The sequence below is a fragment of the Aotus nancymaae genome, unplaced genomic scaffold (assembly GCF_030222135.1).
Source record: "Aotus nancymaae isolate 86718 unplaced genomic scaffold, 86718_ANA_hifiasm-v0.15.2.pri h1tg000008l, whole genome shotgun sequence".
Lineage (NCBI taxonomy): Eukaryota > Metazoa > Chordata > Mammalia > Primates > Aotidae > Aotus > Aotus nancymaae.
In genome coordinates, this window is record NW_026988419.1 from 53,059,233 (window position 1) to 53,077,554 (window position 18,322).

The window sequence follows — 18,322 nt, forward strand, 5'->3', positions numbered from 1 at the left end:
TTTTTACTATATTCCAACTGATTTTTTACTCAAACTGCAGCATCTTTCTAATTCATCATGTAAATTCAGTCATACTTATTTGATCCATTTATAGCTTCTCTATGTTTCTGTGTGTAATTAATTCCACCAGTGAATCATGGGCAAGAAACATGAGCATCAATATTCTTAGCTGACAAATAAGCACATTTGAAAAATTAATTTCAAGCGCACTAAAGATCTTAGCATTTTAAGAAGCAAATTAATTTGCCTACATTGAAGTTTTTTGATAATGTGATTGAAAATATATATATATATTATATATATATAATGTCCCTATATTCAAATAGTGGTATTTTAAAGCAGCTGTAACCCAAGAACTCTCCTTCTATCTTATAATAATTGATAGAATCTAAATTGGGCCCAAAGAGAATTAGCAGTCTAGAGTACACATCATTTTCTTCTTTGAAAGCGACCATTTTCACTTTAGTAACATAGAAATATTTGGAGTTGATGGGTTTTTTATATATATATTATAAATCCAGTAAATATACAATGTCATAGGCACAACTCAGGCCTGGTACAATCCAGAAGATACTACTAATATTGAAATATATGTGAATAGTGCTCTGCAGAGTTATGCAATGTGATGGCCCTAGACAGGCCATAGCAACTGGTAGTGTTTCTCTAGCTATAAATTAGCAATTAGCAAAGACATTGTCTTTTTAAGCTAAAAAGCTCATAATAGTTATTATTTTGTCTGTAATTTTTTTCAACAGATCCCAATAGATGAGGATTAAATGAAGTGAATATCAAAGCCAGTAATATGTCATTACTGATATTTCATGCCTTACAATTGGAAATATCAGCAGAAAAACTTACTAGCAATCTTTGGATAAGTAAGCCTTTTGGTTGGGTATAGCTTATGCTTCCTATATTGTAGCTTTGTCTCTGAGAGTGTGTGATCTTATGAATGCAGCAAGTATATGCAAAAAGCATTGTAATAGTAAAAAAGTTTTATCTTGAAACAATGATTCAAGTAATTATTTAATTATTACTCAGTAAACTTTAGTCTGTTTCTTAGTATATTTAACTATAGCATTTTAAGTGCCTTGCTTTTATCTCAAACAATTATTAAAGGCTCATTACAAATAATTTAATATAGGATTATAGTTTGGAGCAGAGGATAAAATCTGTAATGTAAAAGTAGTATCTTACATCATAATCATTTTCTTTCTTTTTTTTTCTTTTTTTTTTTTTTGACAGAGTTTTGCTCTGTCACCAGGCTGAAGTACAGTAGCACAATCTCGGCTCACTGCAACCTCCACCTCCCAGATTCAAGCGGTTCTCTTGCCCCAGCCTCCTGAGCAGCTGGGCTACAGACACATGCCACCAGGCCCAGCTAATTTTTGTATTTTTAGTAGAGATGGGGTTTCACCATGTTGGCCAGGATGATCTCCATCTCTTGATCTTGTGATCTGCCTGCCTCAGCCTCCCAAAATGCCTACAAATAGAATATTTGATGTTTAAATTGAAAACACTATGTTTCTGTGATGCAAGGACCATCATTTTCAAGGTAGCACAATGTAGAAACCCTTCCCTGCTATTCCCTTTACGTCTCTATTCTAGTGAAGCTGAAAAGCGTACGTGCCCAGGAAACACTGTATAGTACACAGGACTCAGTGCCTTGGCACATGTTGTTCCCTTTGCCCATAATACCTCCATCTCCACTCTGCCACTTCAGATCCCTACCTTTGCAGCAGAACACAGCTCTAAGAGCTTCTTTTCATGGAGCTTCCTTGATTTCCTTCAATCTGAAGAGATTTACCTCTCCTCTGACTCTCATATTCTTTGTTTTTTGGTACCTCCCATTTTAAAATTCCACCTTCTGCTTTGGATTATAGCTATTTGTATGCTTGTCTTTTCTTTCAGTCACCATTCTTGCAAGTAGGGGTCTTTGTTTTTAATCTTTTACAATACCTAGCCCATGGCAGGTACTAAATAATTCTTTGCAAAATAAATCATCAGGTTTCTCCTTTGTTAGTTTAGCATGTTTTATGGTAGTTCATTTGACATATGTTGTATTTGGCATTTTAGTATATCGGGTTTTTCTGAAAATTAGCTGACCTCTGCTATTTCCCTTATAACACTACTTAACATGTTGAAATCTAAGGTCTCAGGAAAAAAAGATGCCAGTAGTTTTAGCTATGCACTTTCTTTAATTAAGGGAACAGTTCTAATTACTTTTTAAAATGCAAAAAAAAAAAAAAAAATTGGTTCTATTGGTAAATAGATAGGTAAATACTTTTGCCAGAGCCATTACCTTTCCCCAGTCACTTTGTGAATTTGTGCTTAGACTGTTTTTTCTATACAAAGTGAGCACAGTTTAATGTCCTCATGCAAGTTCTTAGCCATCTCTCTGAAGCCCAAATAGGACAATAAGGTAAAAATCAGTCCAAGCACAGTGGCTCACACCTGTAATCCCAGCACTTTGGGAGGTCAAGGTGGGCGGGTCATGAGGTCAGGAGATAGAGACCAGCCAGGCCAACATGGTGAAACCCCGTCTCTACTAAAATACAAAAAATTAGCCAGGTATGGTGGCAGGCACATGTAGTCCCAGCTACTTGGGAAGCTGAGGCAGGGGAATCACTTGAACCCAGGAGGCAGAGGTTGCAGTGAGCTGAGATCACATCACTGAATTCCAGCCTGGTGACAGAGCAAGAGTTTGTCAAAAAAAAAAAAAAAGAAAAAAGAAGAAGAAGACAATGAAGAAATAAGGTAAAAATCAATCAGAAATGAGAGCACAGTGAATTTTAGAAGTTTTTTGGTTAGTTTTTTTTTTTTAAAGCACTAAGATATCTCATTCTTTGTCTTTTTTTATTTGGACCAGTGGGGTTCTAAGAGATGTAAAGGATTTGAGAAAGTGAAGGCCTTTAGCAACAAAGGTTATTAATGGAAGAAAACATTCCAAGTTGTCATTTCCTGTCAAAGCTATTCCTCTATCAGTGGGTAGTCAGGTAACTACCAGAGTGGCCTTAAGAGAAGAACCTGTATGCTGATGAATTTTTACATGAAGGTCAGTGTGGTGGTTTGGGCAATTCTTTCTAATTCTGGCAATTCTTGTGAAGAGATTTCTTTGGTCACTGCCAGTTAGGGGCACAGCAGCACTTTAGGAGGGGAAGCAGAATGCAAGCCATCAGTGCTAGACAAGTGTGTGTCTGCTAATTACTCACTAAGTGTAAAGTAAGTCAGTTCGGCCAACCAAGTCTCTTAGAAGTGACACAAGAGCCATTGTTGATGGGCTTGATGTGTGTTGCCTAGTTTATGGGTTTTCTGGCTCCTGTCCTTGTTTCTTTCACTCCTCAATTAAGAAAATTCCTAGATAATGAAGTCAGGTTAATCTTTTGCTACTTAACAGTATCTCAGTTTCACTTGAAGATTTGCCCAACATTTAGAAGCTGTTGACACTGCCTCAGACACAGTACAAGGGATAGCAAAGTGCCACTACTAAGAATACCACAGGAGAACTGGAAAGATGCCAAATATAAGGAAGTGGCACTTGCCATCCTGTCTTTATTCCACAGTCTTCCACCCCATTTTTCCCAAACAATAGTCAGTAGAAGCTAAAAAGCCTTGTTGCACTTCTCCTTCTGGTCCTGAACTCAAAGCAGAAGTGGATCATGGCTATGGAGAGAGAGTTTTTCCATCTTGGCCAATGAAGTGTCACTTAGTTGGATCTTTACCCCAAGTGTTAATTGATGCTGTTAACTTTCAGCACTGATGCCAAGAAATAGTAATGAGGAAATGACACTCTGTTTATCTTGTACTTGGAGGTTTTATTTAGAGAACCATATGTTTCTTTAACCAAAGGGCACTGAAGTAACACTGCACTATTTAGTGTACTTGGAAAGATGAGTTTTTAGCAGGTCTCCTGATACCTTGTAGAAATTGTTATATACCTAAAAAGTAGAACATTTTTTTTTTTATTTGAGACAGTCTTACTCTGTTGCCCAGGCCAGAGTGCAGTGGCACAATCAGGGCTGACGGCAGCCTCCACTTCCCAGACTCAAGTGATCCTCCTGCCTCATCCCCTCAAGAAGCTGGTACTACAGGCATGTGCCACCATGCTCAGCTAATTTTTTTGAATTTTAGTAGAATTAAGGTCTCACAATGTTGCGCGTGTTGGTCTCAAACTCCTGAGCTCAAGCGATACACCCTCCAGGGCCTCCAAAAGTGCTGCATTTTCCAGCACTGCACCTGGCCTAAAAGTGGAACTTGCTTTACTCAACAGAAGGATCAGAATCCTTGTGTTTTATACTAGCATATTTCCACTGAATTAAGTGTGTATTTCCTACTCATAGCAATTTCTATACAATTAAGCTATAATCCTTCTCTGAGTCATTAAAAGCAGCATGTTTTGTGTATATTTTTTTTACTTCTAATAAAATAATATTAACTTAGTGTAGGTATTTATATGTATAATGTGGGTATATAATTAAATAGGGGTATGCATGTAAGCATTTTATATCTACCATGGCTTTTCCACCCACATGTGTGGCTTTTAATAAGTTATGTAACTTCTCTATGCCCAGTTTCCTGTTTGTAAAGTGCTGGCCAATAATACCTATTGCATAGGATATTATAAGGATTAAATGAGCTAAAACATGTAATGCACTTAGAATTGTGCCTGGAACAGTGCTCAGTAATATTAATCATTATTGATGACACTCGTGAGGTGGATCCAAGATGGCTGAATAGGAACAGCTCTGGAGTGCAGTTCCCAGTGAGAACAACACAGAGGGTGAGTGATCACTGCATTGCCAAACGAGTTATTACTGCCCATAGACCAGGAGATTCCTAGGCTGAAAAGCACCACTAGTTTCCAGCATGGCTGTTTTAGCCAACGCAGTGGGTCTCCTCACAAAAACTCACACAAATCTGAGTGACCATTTCAACGGGCGCCTGGAACGCCTGGGAGACAGAGGCACCCATTCAACTGAGGGGGCCAAAACAGGGAGCCAGGTGATCTGTCTCAGCGGGTCCCACCCCCACAAAGACCAGCAATCTGAAACGCTCTGGACTGAGAGTTTCACAGCAAATGCAGCTGGACCCAGGACAGTCCAGCTCTGTGAGGGGAAGGGCATCCGCCACTGCTGAGGCAGTCCGCCATTACCAAGGCAGTCTGCCATTACTGAGGCAGACTGCCATTACCGAGGCAGTTCTAACTATACCTCTATTAAAAAAACCACAAGGAAGTTCACACAGCAGATAGGCAGAGCCCACAGCAGCTCAGCAATGCCTCTGCTGGCAGGTGACTAGGCTACCTCCTAGTGGGGCAGGGCATCTCTGAAAAAAGGCAGCAGCACATCAGGAACTTATAAATAAAGCCCCACCTTCCCAGGACAGAGTACCTCGGGAAAAAGGCAGTTATGAGTTCCGCTGCAGCAGACTTAAACATACCTGTCCAGCAGCTCTGAACAAAACAACGGAGCTCACAGCTCAGCTCTTGAGCTCATATAAGGGACAGACTGTCTCCTCAAGCAGCTCCCTGACCCACGTATATCCAAAGAGATACCTCATAAAGGAGAGCTTAGGCTGACATCTGGTGGGTATCCTTCCGGGACGAAGATAACAGAGGAAGAAACTGGCAGCAACCCTTACTGCTCTGCAGCCACCGCAGGTGATCCCCAGGCAAGCAAGGTCTGGAGTGGACCTTCAGCTATCCTACAGCAGAGGGACCTGACTGTTATAAGGAAAACTAAAAAACAGAAAGAAATAACTGCATCATCAACAAAAAGGACATCCACTCAGAGACCCCATCCGAAAGTCACCAATTACAAAGACCACAGATAGCTAAATCCACAAAGATGGGAAGAAACCAGCACAAAAAGGATGAAAACACCCCAAACCAGTAAGCCTCTCCTCCTCCAAGGGATCACAACTCTACACCAGCAAGGGAACAAGCCTGGATCGAGAATGAGTCTGATGAATTGACAGAAACAGGCTTTAGAAGTTGGGTAATAACAAACTTCTCTGAGCTAGCAGAACATGTTCTAAGCCAATGTAAAGAAACTAAGAACCTTGAAAAAAGATTTGGCAAAATGCTAACAACAATCAACAGCTTAGAGAAGAATATGAATGAATTGATGGAGCTGAAAAACACAACAGGAGAACTTCACGAAACATATACAAGTTTCAATAGCCAAATCAACCAAGCAGAAGAAAGGATATCAGAGATTGAAGATCAATTCAGTGAAATAAAATGAGAAGGCAAGATTGAGAAAAAAGAGTAAAAAGAAATGAACAAAGCCTCAAGAAATATGGGATTATGTGAAAAGACCTAATCTACCTTTGGTACGTATACCTGAATGTGACGGAGAGAATGAATCCAAGCTGGAAAACACTCTTCAGGATATTAACCAGGAGAACTTCCCCCACCTAGCAAGGCAGGCCAATATTCAAGTCCAGGAAATACAGAGAACACCACAAAGATATTCCTCAAGAAGAGCAACCCCAATGCACATAATCATCAGATTCACCAGGGTTGAAATGAAGGAAAAAAAGTTAAGAGCAGGCAGAGAGAAGTCAGGATAACCAAAAAGGGAAGCCCATCAGACTCACAGCAGATCTATCAGCAGAAACCCTACAAACCAGAAGAGAGTGGGGGCCAATATTCAACATCCTTAAACAAAAGAATTTTCAACCTAGAATTTCATATCCAGCCAAACTAAGCTTCATGAGCAAAGGAGAAATAAAATCCTTTATGAACAAGCAATTGCTCAGAGATTTCATCACCACCAGGCCTGCCTAACAAGAGATCCTGAAGGAAGCACTAAACATAGAAAGGAACAACCAGTACCAGCCACTGCAAATATGGACCAAATGGTAAAGAACATCGACCAAGGAAGAGACTGCATCAACTAATGGGCAAATCAACCAGCTAGCATCAAAATGGCAGAATCAAATTCACACATAACAATATTAACCTTAAATGTAAATGGGCTAAATGCCCCAATCAAAAGAAACAGACTGGCAAATTGGATAAAAATCAAAACCCATCAGTGTGCTTCATTTAGGAAACCCATCTCACATGCAAGGATACACACAGGCTGAAAATAAAGGGATGGAGGAAGATTTACCAAGCAAATGGAGAGCAAAAAAAAAAAAGCAGGACTTGCCATCCTAGTCTCTCATAAAATGGACTTTAAACCAACAAAGATCAAAAGAGACAAAGAAGGACATTACATAATGGTAAAAGGATCAATGCAACAAGAAGAGTTAACAATCCTAAATATATATGCACCCAATACAGGAGCACCCAGATACATAAAGCAAGTTCTTAATGACCTACAAAGAGACTTAGACTCCCACACAGTAATATTGGGAGACTTTAACACTCCACTATCAATATTAGACAGATCGAGACAGAAAATTAACAAGGATATCCAGAATTTGAACTCGATCTGGACCAAGCAAACCTGATACACATTTACAGAACTCTCCACCCCAAGTCCACAGAATATACATTCTTCTCAGCACCACATCACACCTACCCTAAAATTGACCACATAATTGGAAGTAAATCACTTCTCTGCAAATGCAAAAGAATAGAAATCATAACAAACAGTCTCTCAGACCACAGTGCGATCAAATTAGATCTCAGGATTAAAAAACTAACTCAAAACCACACAACTTCATGGAAACTGAACAACTGGCTCTTGAATGTTGATTGGATAAACAATGAAATGAATGCAGAAATAAAGAAGTTCTTCAAAACCAATAAGAACAAAGACACAACATACCAGAATCTCTGGGGCACATTTAAAACAGTATCTAGAGGAAAATTTATAGCAATAAATGCCCACATGAGGAGGAAGGAAAGATCTAAAATTGATACCCTATCATCAGAATTGAAAGAGCTAGAGGAGCAAAATAAAAAAAAAACTCAAAAGCTAGCAAAAGACAAGAAATAACTAAGATCAGAGCAGAACTGAAGGAGATAGAGGCACAAAAAACCCTTCAATAAATCAGTAAATCCAGGAGCTGGCTTTTTGAAAAGATCAACAAAATAGACCACTAGCCAGATTAATAAAAAAGAAAAGAGAGAAGAGTCAAATAGATGCGATAAAAAATGATAAAGGGGATATCACCACAGATTCCACAGAAATATAAAATACCATCAGAAATTACTACAAACAACTCTATGCGCATAAACCAGTAAACCTGGAAGAAATGGATAAATTCCTGGACACTTGCACCCTCCCAAGCCTAAACAAGGAAGAAGTTGAAACCCTGAATAGACCAATAACAAGGGCTGAAGTTGAAGCAGCAATTAATAGCCTACCAACCAAAAAAAGCTCAGGTCCAGATGGGTTCACAGCTGAATTCTACCAGACATACAAAGAGGAGCTGGTACCACTCCTTCTGAAACTATTCCAAACAATCCAAAAAGAGGAAATCCTTCCCAAATCATTTTATGAGACCAACATCATCCTGATACCAAAACCCAGCAGAGACTCAACAAGAAAAGAAAACTTCAGGCCAATATCCATGATGAACATAGATGCAAAATCTTCAATAAAATACTGGCAAACCGACTGCAACAGTACATCAAAAAGCTTATACAGCACCATCAAGTAGGCTTCATCCAAGGGATGCAAGGCTGGTTCAACCTACACAATTCTATAAATGTAATCCACCAAATAAACAGAACCAAAGACAAAAACCACATGATTATCTCAATAGATGCAGAGAAGGCCTTCAACAAAATTCAACAGCCCTTTATGCTAAAAACTCTCAATAAACTAGATATCGACAGAAGTATGTCAAAATAATAAAAGCTATTTGCGACAAACCCACAGCCAATATCATACTGAATGGGCAAAAACTGGAAGCATTCCCTTTGAAATCTGGCACTAGACAAGGATGCCCTCTCTCACCACTCCTATTCAATATAGTATTGGAAGTTCTAGCCAGAGCAATCATGCAAGAAAAAGAAATAAAGAGTATTCAATTAGGAAAGGAGGAAGTCAAATTGTCTCTATTTGCAGATGACATGATTGTATACTTAGAACACCCCATCGTCTCAGCCTAAAATCTCCTGAAACTGATAAGTAACTTCAGAAAAGTCTCAGGATACAAAATCAATGTGCAGAAATCACAAGCATTCCTATGCACCAATAACAAACTTAAAGAGAGCCAAATCAAGAATGAACTGCCATTCACAATTGCTACAAAGAGAATAAAATACATAAGAATACAACTAGCAAAGGATGTAAAGGACTTTTTCAAGGAGAACTACAAACCACTGCTCAAGGAAATAAGAGAGGATACAAACAGATGGAAAAACATTCCATGCTTGTGGTTAGGAAGAATCAATATTGTGAAAATGGCCATACTGCCCAAAGTAATTTATAGATTCAACACTATCCCCATCAAGCCACCCAAGACCCTCTTCACAGAACTGGAAAAAAACCACCTTAAATTTCATAGAGAACCAAAAAAGAGCCCAAGTAGCTAGGCCAATCATAAGCAAAAAGAACAAAGCTGCAGGCATCATGCTACCTGACTTCAAAACTATACTACAATGCTACAGTAATCAAAACAGCACAGTACAGGTACCAAAACTTCATGACTAAAACACCAAAAGCATTGGCAACAAAAGCCAAAATAGACAAATGGGATCTAATTAAACTCCAGAGCTTCTGTACAGCAAAAGAAACAATCATTAGAGTGAACCAGCAACCAACATAATGGAAAAAATTTTTGCATGCTACCCATCTGACAAAGGGCTAATATCCAGAATCTACAAAGAACTAAAACAGATTTACAAGAAAAACAAACCCATTCAAAAGTGAGCGAAGGATATGAACAGACACTTTTCAAAAGAAGACATATGAGGCCAACAAACATATGAAAAAATGCTCATCATCACTGGTCATTAGATAAATGCAAATCAAAACCACATGGAGATACCATTTCACTCCAGTTTGAATGACAATCATTAAAAAATCTGAAGACAGATGCTGGAGAGGATGTGGAGAAATAGGAACACTTTTACACTGTTGGTGGGAGTGTAAATTAGTTCAACCATTGTGGAAGAAAGTGTGGCAATTCCTCAAGGACCTAGAAATAGAAATTCCATTTGACCCAGCAATCCCATTACTGGGTATATATTCAAAGGATTATAAATTGTTCTAGTATAAAGACACATGCACATGTATGTTCATTGTGGCACTGTTTACAATAGCAAAGACCTGGAATCAACCCAAATGCCCACTGATGATAGACTGGACAAGGAAAATGTGGCCCATTTACACTGTGGAATACTATCCAGCTATAAAAAACTATGAGTTTGTGTCCTTTGTAGGGACATGGATGAATCTGGAAACCATCATTCTCAGCAAACTGACACAAGAACAGAAAATCAAATACTGCATGTTCTCACTCATAGGCAGGTGTTGAACAATGAGACCACATGGACACAGGGAGTGGAACATCACACACTGGGGTCTGTTGGGGGAGAATAGGGGAGGAACAGTAGGGAGGTTGGGGAGGGATAACATGGGGAGAAATGCCAGATATAGGTGACAGGAGGATGGAGGCAGCAAACCACCTTGCCATGAATGTACCTATGCAACAATCCTGCATGTTCTGCACATGCACCCCAGAACCTAAAAGGCAATTTTATATATATATATATATATATATGAAGATTTTTTTAAATGACACTCATTTTACAGTATGACAGCCAGAACAAGAAGGCAGAACTTGGTCTTGTTTGACCTCACTGGGATAACTCAAATTTTGGTTGCAGTGGGGCACACCAGGAGATTCCAATTTTTCACTGTTCTGTGCAGGTCCAAAATATGGACCATAAGCACACCATAAGTCTAATTTTAGGGTTACAAATAAATATTAGCAAATAGGCAAATTCTCAAATACAGAATCCATAAATAAAGATCAACTGTATCTGTAAAAAAAAATTAATCATTATTATAGTATTATATTACATTATCAATTTTTAATTTTTATTTGCATATTTTCTTATACATTAACTACCAAACTATATTAGATGGATTTAAACATTCTTGGTTGGTAATAAATAAAGGCTGTAAAATAATGTTATACTTTTCTCCCTCCATGGTATTTCTTCCCCAACTTGACAGAGAACAACATAAGAAGTCCTTGAGGAAACCAAGTAAGAGCAACGTAGTGTCAATGAAGATCTGAAAAGATATTTATTCAGGGAGTTAGGGACCATATATTTTCAGCACAAGGCTATATACCTTGGGTGATCTGGGTTATATGCTAGGGAAATCACTAGTATGTCCAAAACGTATCCTTGATTACACTACTACCAAAGCAATATTTTTTTCCCCAACCACCTCCCACTCTACCAGAAATAACAGCAGAATCAAGGTACATTGAAAAACAGACTGTGACATGAATCTGTCATCAAGCTTCCACTTAAATAGGACAGCAAATACATGGATATGATGTTTAACTCACTTCATGACCCTTAACACTTTTGATTGTATCATCCATAATGTTTGACATGAACAAATTCATCATCATCATTTATGACCTTAGGATAAAGTAGGCTTATTCCCAACCAAGATCTGGAAGTAATGCTGGCATTGAAATGTTGCTCACCATCACCAGTTCTGCTGAACTAGCTATTGCTGGATGTCTGAAGATAGCAAAGCAACATGTCCTGGTGAGCTAGAGTGAAACAAGCAGCAAAGCCAGAAGAAACACTTCCAACAACATACAAAAATCAACCTTAGATGGCTTAGTCTAATCATGACATGTTAGAAGAGTGCTTCGTCTCTAGTAGTAGTGAAATGGTTCCACTTAAGCAAAGGGCATAAGCAGGACTGATAATACCTAAGGCTTCAAGAAATCAATGATATTATTATAACAGGGACTATATCATATTCATACTTTCCATTAGTGATTTTACCAGAAGAATCATATATTCTCTCTGCTGCCTTCCTTTCTGTGTCATCTCTTTTCTCTCATATTCAATCCAACAAACATGTAATAAATAGCTGCTGCAGAAATCTTCCCCATTTGGAATTTGTGTGTATCATCATGCCTCTGCTTGAGAATCTCACCTCAGTGGTGACCTCCTCTACATAACTGCACATCTAGTTTCCTTGACCTCATGTTGTTGACGTTCCACCAGGAGGCCTATCTAAGCCCCTCTCCAGCTATGGCCCTCACTGTTCCGGCAATCTAGCATCAGTCCTTTCCTTAGGGCTGCATCCTCCAACCAGAAACATACTGTTCTCTACCAGTGTATATGGATCCCTTTCCTCAAATCTCAAAAGTTACATGAATAGAAAGGTTCATATAATCCTCTTCAAACACGTACAAGTATATAAAGAAAACTGATGTTTTTTAAAGTTATTATTTCTTTAGAAATCCCCAACAAAAGTTCAACTTGCTTTACCTAAGATTTATCGTTCATTTCACTTTGATAACTAAGCTAATATACCATATATGTTTGGTTTTGTTTCTTTTCACCAAATGCATGTTTATATTTTTTCAGTCTTTTCAAAATATAATTCAAGTGAATATACTTAGATTCTTTTGTTAATGTGTATATTAATACTAGATGCCAATAAGACAAAAGCCTTGTTGTTTAGGAAGAGAGAAATTTTCCAAATGTCGGTAAGTTGACTACATGTTTTCAGGGCTTGTTGTAATTTGTTTTTGTGTTTTGTCTTGCTCTTTCTTTTTCCTTTTGATCTAGTACTGAAGTTACAGTTCTATATATGCTTTGCATATAAATGAATTTAACACTATTCACTAGGACTTCATAATCACGTTTGAGATCAGAAACAAGAGTTTGTTTCTACCTCCTTTGTGGCTTATATTATCTGTTCTCATAACCGGAATCATCAAAATGATGCATGAAGTGCATGTAGATCTCTCCAAAAACCTCAGTGTCATTTTTCACTCAATATCACCTATTAACCTGTTGTTTTGTCACACCAGTTGGTCTCAGAGCAGAGCCGAGAAGAAAGTAGACACGTGGCAAACAGGATTTTAGCTGAAGGAAAATGACTGTGGAAGATCATACCCACATGCATGGGTAGGACACTCAAAACTGCTGCTGCCAGTCAGTGTTTGAAAAGTAGCCCAAATAGGCACTGGTGGGAGGGCACTGATGACAAAGCTCACCTTCATCACAGTTTTGCCCTAATCCCTTTTTCCACTCATATAATGCCTGTTTTTTTTAAAGATGCAGGTCCTTTGTATTGTGTAGGAGGTTTCGATATGCTATACCCTCTTAGGAACTGGTCTGCCATTTCGTGAAATGCCAAAAACATAGTCAGGTACTGAGTTGTAAACGTCTGTGGTGCCTATGATCGAATGTAATTTTTTCCTGCATGATCATCCATTGTGGTGTTTGTAATTAGCAAAAAATGAGCCTGATTTGTTCTCCTTTGTAGAGCCAGGCCGAGGCCCACTACAAAGGAAGTAAACATGCCAAGAAGGTCAAAGCACTAGAGGCAACGAAAAATAAACCCAAAATGGTTTCTTCCAAGGACAGCGCAAAGGCTAATCCCAGCTGCTCCATCACTCCAATCACAGGCAACAACTCTGACAAATCAGGTCAATGACACTTTTTGTTCTTTACATTCTTTGTGTTTCTCCTGTTCCCCTGCCCTGACCCCATTTTCCTGCCCTCAGTTGTTGCATGTTACTCTCCATGATTTGTTTTCATGATATTAACATGCTTCCTTCACGGGAAGGATTATATGTTTGCACGGAATCTAAGCATTTGATATGTTGCCATTCCATGTTGTTAAATATATACGTTTAAGTATATATGTGTGTATGTAAATATATATATATAAGTATATATGCATGAAAACAAGTAGAGACTACTTGATCACAATGTGTTTAGACTAAAATCCAGAAATGAATCTAAAATACTGAGTTTATTACTTCTTTCTATTTATTTTATGTTTTTTACTATAGACTTTATTAGTGAAGGACTTCTTAAACTTGTTTACTAATAGATATTTTTATGTTTTCTTACCCCAATAAAAAGGAGTTGAGGAGCAAAGGGGGGAAACTTTCTGAGAGAGTGGCATTACTAAATGAATCTGGAAATACACTTAGTGAAGGTCTTCAGAGTTCATCTCAAAGATACAAATGCACTTACATATTTTAAGGGAATTATCTCCAAAGAAATGAACTGATTAACAGAAGACCTTTATATGTAAATGGAAATGGGTTACTAGGTGAAAGGCCTCTGAAGAAGAGTCTATATTTCATAGTACTAGGGAATGGGTAGAATTTCTGAGTAGGTTCATTCAGTGGAAAGATAAAAAATTCATGTTTGTAGCATGGATACCATGAAATTGGCTGTTTAATAGGCTTCCACACTCTCACATCTGCCCCTCAGGGCCCACGACAGATATGTCATCTTGTTTCAGTGACTCACTGAGGAATAGTGTCTGTTAAAGGAGACTAAGAAAAGATGTCTCTTTCTCTTAGGTTTGATGCTCTCTTTAGGGGCCTTCCTCTTGTAGGAAACACATTTCTGATTCTCTTCTACTTCTGAAATCATTGGAGAATCTTAGAAGGAGACTTAAGAATGCTTTCCTGTGGCTTTTGGAGAAAATCAAATCCATTACTCTAAGAGGAAGATTCAGAAAACCTGTTCAAACAAAGAGACTGTGGGAAAAGGGGCCATTATTAATTAGGCTCCATAGATGCTGGCTCCAAAAGCTCTTCAGCCTAGAAGGAGTGAGCTAAGCTGAATTTGGTAATAAAGACTTTTTGTTCTTTGTACAATAAGATCACTAAATCATATTATCTGATGAACAGATATAGTCAAAAATACCAGATTATGTCTCCTTCTCTAAAGAACAAAGCCTTTTTACATATATTATCCAATTAGTCTTCAATCAATATCAGTTATACCATCAAATAATGTCTCTATTTTGCAAAATTCTAAACTGTGGTGAGAGGTACACAGTGTGTCAGTTATTTGCTAGAGGCTACCCAGTGTTTGGAAGAGCAGGAACTATCACCTGCTGACTTCCTGCCTGGTTTCATTTAATGCAGGATATCACTGCCTCTATGAAATAATTCTCTGCAATACTCTGCAAAAGGTTTTGTTATCTAAATTATGCTCTTTACCTTCCAGCAAAACATATAAGTAAAATAATAAAACAATGGAGGTTAGTTTCACTTCATTCTTTCAGATAATGGAACAGTTGGTAGGTACTATACATATTACAATGTTGCTACTGAGTAAGCGCAGGGTTCCACTTAAGTATATTATTCTTTGAAAATTAGGTTAGCTCTAGGGATAATAGTAAAAGTATTAAGCAGAAACAAATGTCAAAATCAGAAATAGAGATGGAACAATCAGAGAAGGATCCATTTTTTAAAAAAACAGTGTGGAAGAAGAGAAAAGAAAATAGAAAAAAAAAAAAAGGTCACAGATTAGGAGATAAAACCAAGGAACGAGTGATACAGAAACAGAAAATCCAAAGAAAATGTCCTGGATTATAGTTACAGCATGCCTTACACCTATGAGATGCCCAATTTCATTGAGCATATGCATATGTTGAAATAAAGTTTAAGGATTCAAGGCTTTTATTCCAGTACTCAAATGATAGCGGGTGCTCAGTAAAACAAAAACACTTCCTAAGCAGTTGTATTTGCCTATAGAGCATTTGGGAAACACCAGGATAAAAGCATAACAGTGGTGTGAACAAGAAATGAGAATTAAGATCTGAAACCCAGGGGAGAGGAGAACAAATCTCAACCACAGCATCTCTTCTTCCATACATACGTGGTGATCTTTCTTCCTGCATTCTCTGCTTCCTCTGCCACTTTCTTAACCACCTCCTAGTACCTGTAGTCTAACAGTATTGATGTCACTCACTGTGTGACTATCCAGATTTTGGCTAGAAGTAATAGAAACCATCTATATTTGGAGGTTATCTCATTTTTCATGTTTCCTTACTCAAAAATCTGTGTAAATTATTTGGTAACTCATTTGCTGGGCCATTACTTTTTTGTTCCTCCATGTTTGGTGTAAGTATTAATACTCATATTTTATTTGTTCTATTATATTTATAAAAGCTACACCAAAGTCATTGAAAGATGGCACTATTTTTTAAAACAAAAAAGTGTATTTGCTAAATAGATATATGTTATTTTGTCACTGTCAACCATATGTCAGCTTCTAAGCAATAATTCCCACATGGGTTTTATAGAATTTTCAAGTTGGAAAATTAGAAGCTTTGCCCAGATGGGAAATCTGGTCCAAACAATGTAATACCTAATGTATTGTTAACTGCCTGTTTCTAAATCCTTGAAAAGCTCCCACGGCTTTGTCAGAATCATAGATTTTTGTTGATATCTGGCTTTCATTTCATTTAAAATCCTGTTTTACAAAAACACAAGACCCAAAAATCAGTGCTTCACAAAAGGTCCAGGTACAATGTAGGGAGAAAGAGGGTCGGAATAAGAATGATGGCTGTAATAATTGACTGAAATGTTTTATTTCAGACAATGTTGCTTTAAGGAATCAGCCAAAAATTAGACTAAAAGTCACTATGAAAATTCATGACTGACTGGCAAATCTTATGAGACTGAAATTCCCCAACATTGGTCTTTTTCTTCTGAATGAAGAGTTCCTGTCAAGTGGGCTTAAGCGGTATCTATGATTCTCAGATATTTAAATGAAAAGTGAAAACGAAACGATGTCTCAGCTGCCAGATTTCAAATATGCAAGCACTTACCGCATCCATAGGGTTGACTAATTCAATTTCCATTCTCATGTTTTAGCATCAATAGCTTAGCAATAGAGTATTGTTCAATGAGAGCAAATTTTGAGAGAGAGGGAATAGCTAGGCGTTAATGGAGGGAGCCTCTGGGAGATCAGCATTCTGGAAACATCCATCAAGACAAGGTGTGATTTGCAACTGCCACCTCCCATGTTCAAGCAATTCTCGTGCCTCAGTCTTCAAGTAGCTGGGATTACAGGTGCCCACTACCAGGCCTGGCTAATTTTTGTATTTTTAGTGGAGATGGGGTTTCACCATGTTGGCCAGGCTGGTCTCGAACTCCTGACCTCAAGTGATCCACCTGACTTGGCCTCCCAAAATGCTGGAATTACAGATGTGCACCACTGTGCCCAGCTGGTAAACACTTCTGCTTCTCGAGAGCACACATTGTGTATTCTAAGAAGTGATCTAAAAGTCTTCCGAGTGCTAGGGAAGCCCTCTTAGCTGCTATTTTGGCACTTGGGACAACCATTTTTCTCTTTTATGTTACGTTCGAAGACATAATTTGGTTCATGTTATATCCAGATCTGTATAAGGCAAAGAGATTTGTTATAACGGACTATCATGTATAAAATTTTGGGATATCATGACTAGCTTTCTTTTTTCTCTCAGGTCAGTAAACAAAATGGATTTAAACTACAATAACATGAATTGCATTTATTATAAGAAGTTCTAACTACATGATTTGAAAAATTAGATATATTTCATTAAAGCTATTCTTCAGTGATATGAGAATAGTTGTTCATTCACTTTTTGTAAGTCAAGGTAGAATTACATGTGAAATCCAAAGAAACAGCTTTATAGTCTCCTAGGATCTGTCCCAACTTTTAATGATGCATCAGAGGAAGCTGGAAACATAATGGGAGGGAGGAAAAATGTGCTTTGGGAGAATTGGGGTCAAAACACAGCAAGCATTAGGCAGCTTCAGGAAGATGGCTAGAACATATTGGCCAGACACTCTACCCAAATTTCCCCCTGGAGTTCAAGTGTCATAATGCCATATGATAATACACTTCCCTGTGATAATATGCCCAATACATCAAATTGAAGGCTCTCTTGTGACAGCATTTAACAACTCATGCCAGGTTAAGAAAAATACAGAGCTTCCAAAAAACTCCTATTTCTTAAAAATAATAAAATATTATGATAGTCAACCTAATGATAAAATATTGTGATAGTCAACCTAATAGTTCATATGTCTGGGCTGTAGCACTGAATTTGTTTTAAAAAATTAATTAGATATCAAGATGGGGAAAAGATATTTCTAGTTTAAAGTATTTAAAGCTATTTAGAGCTAAACAGCCTTTAATTAGTTGGTGTCTAAACAGATGAAAGCATATGGAATGATTCAAAATGCTATAGATGTATTTATAAATGCAATTAAGAGCAAAGATAATTGAGCTAGCATCTTTTGTTGAAATATAACAGTAACAACACCTTAAATTTGTTCAGCTTACAAGATGTAGTTAGATATCCGTTTTTACTTGACTGTCATAATCCTTTAATAGATAGTGCTGAAA

At 37.7% G+C, this 18,322-nt stretch overlaps 1 protein-coding gene across 5 annotated transcripts in view; it reads left to right on the forward strand.

Moving 5' to 3' along the window:
* ZNF385B (zinc finger protein 385B) overlaps window positions 1-18,322 on the forward strand; it is a 401,366-nt gene that overhangs the window by 350,582 nt on the left and 32,462 nt on the right. For all 5 annotated transcript variants that reach the window (XM_012471456.2, XM_064373288.1, XM_064373287.1 and 2 more), the window contains one exon: window positions 13,440-13,602. In XM_012471456.2, coding sequence (XP_012326879.1) covers window positions 13,440-13,602 — 163 coding nt within the window. The remainder of the gene's footprint in view (window positions 1-13,439; window positions 13,603-18,322) is intronic.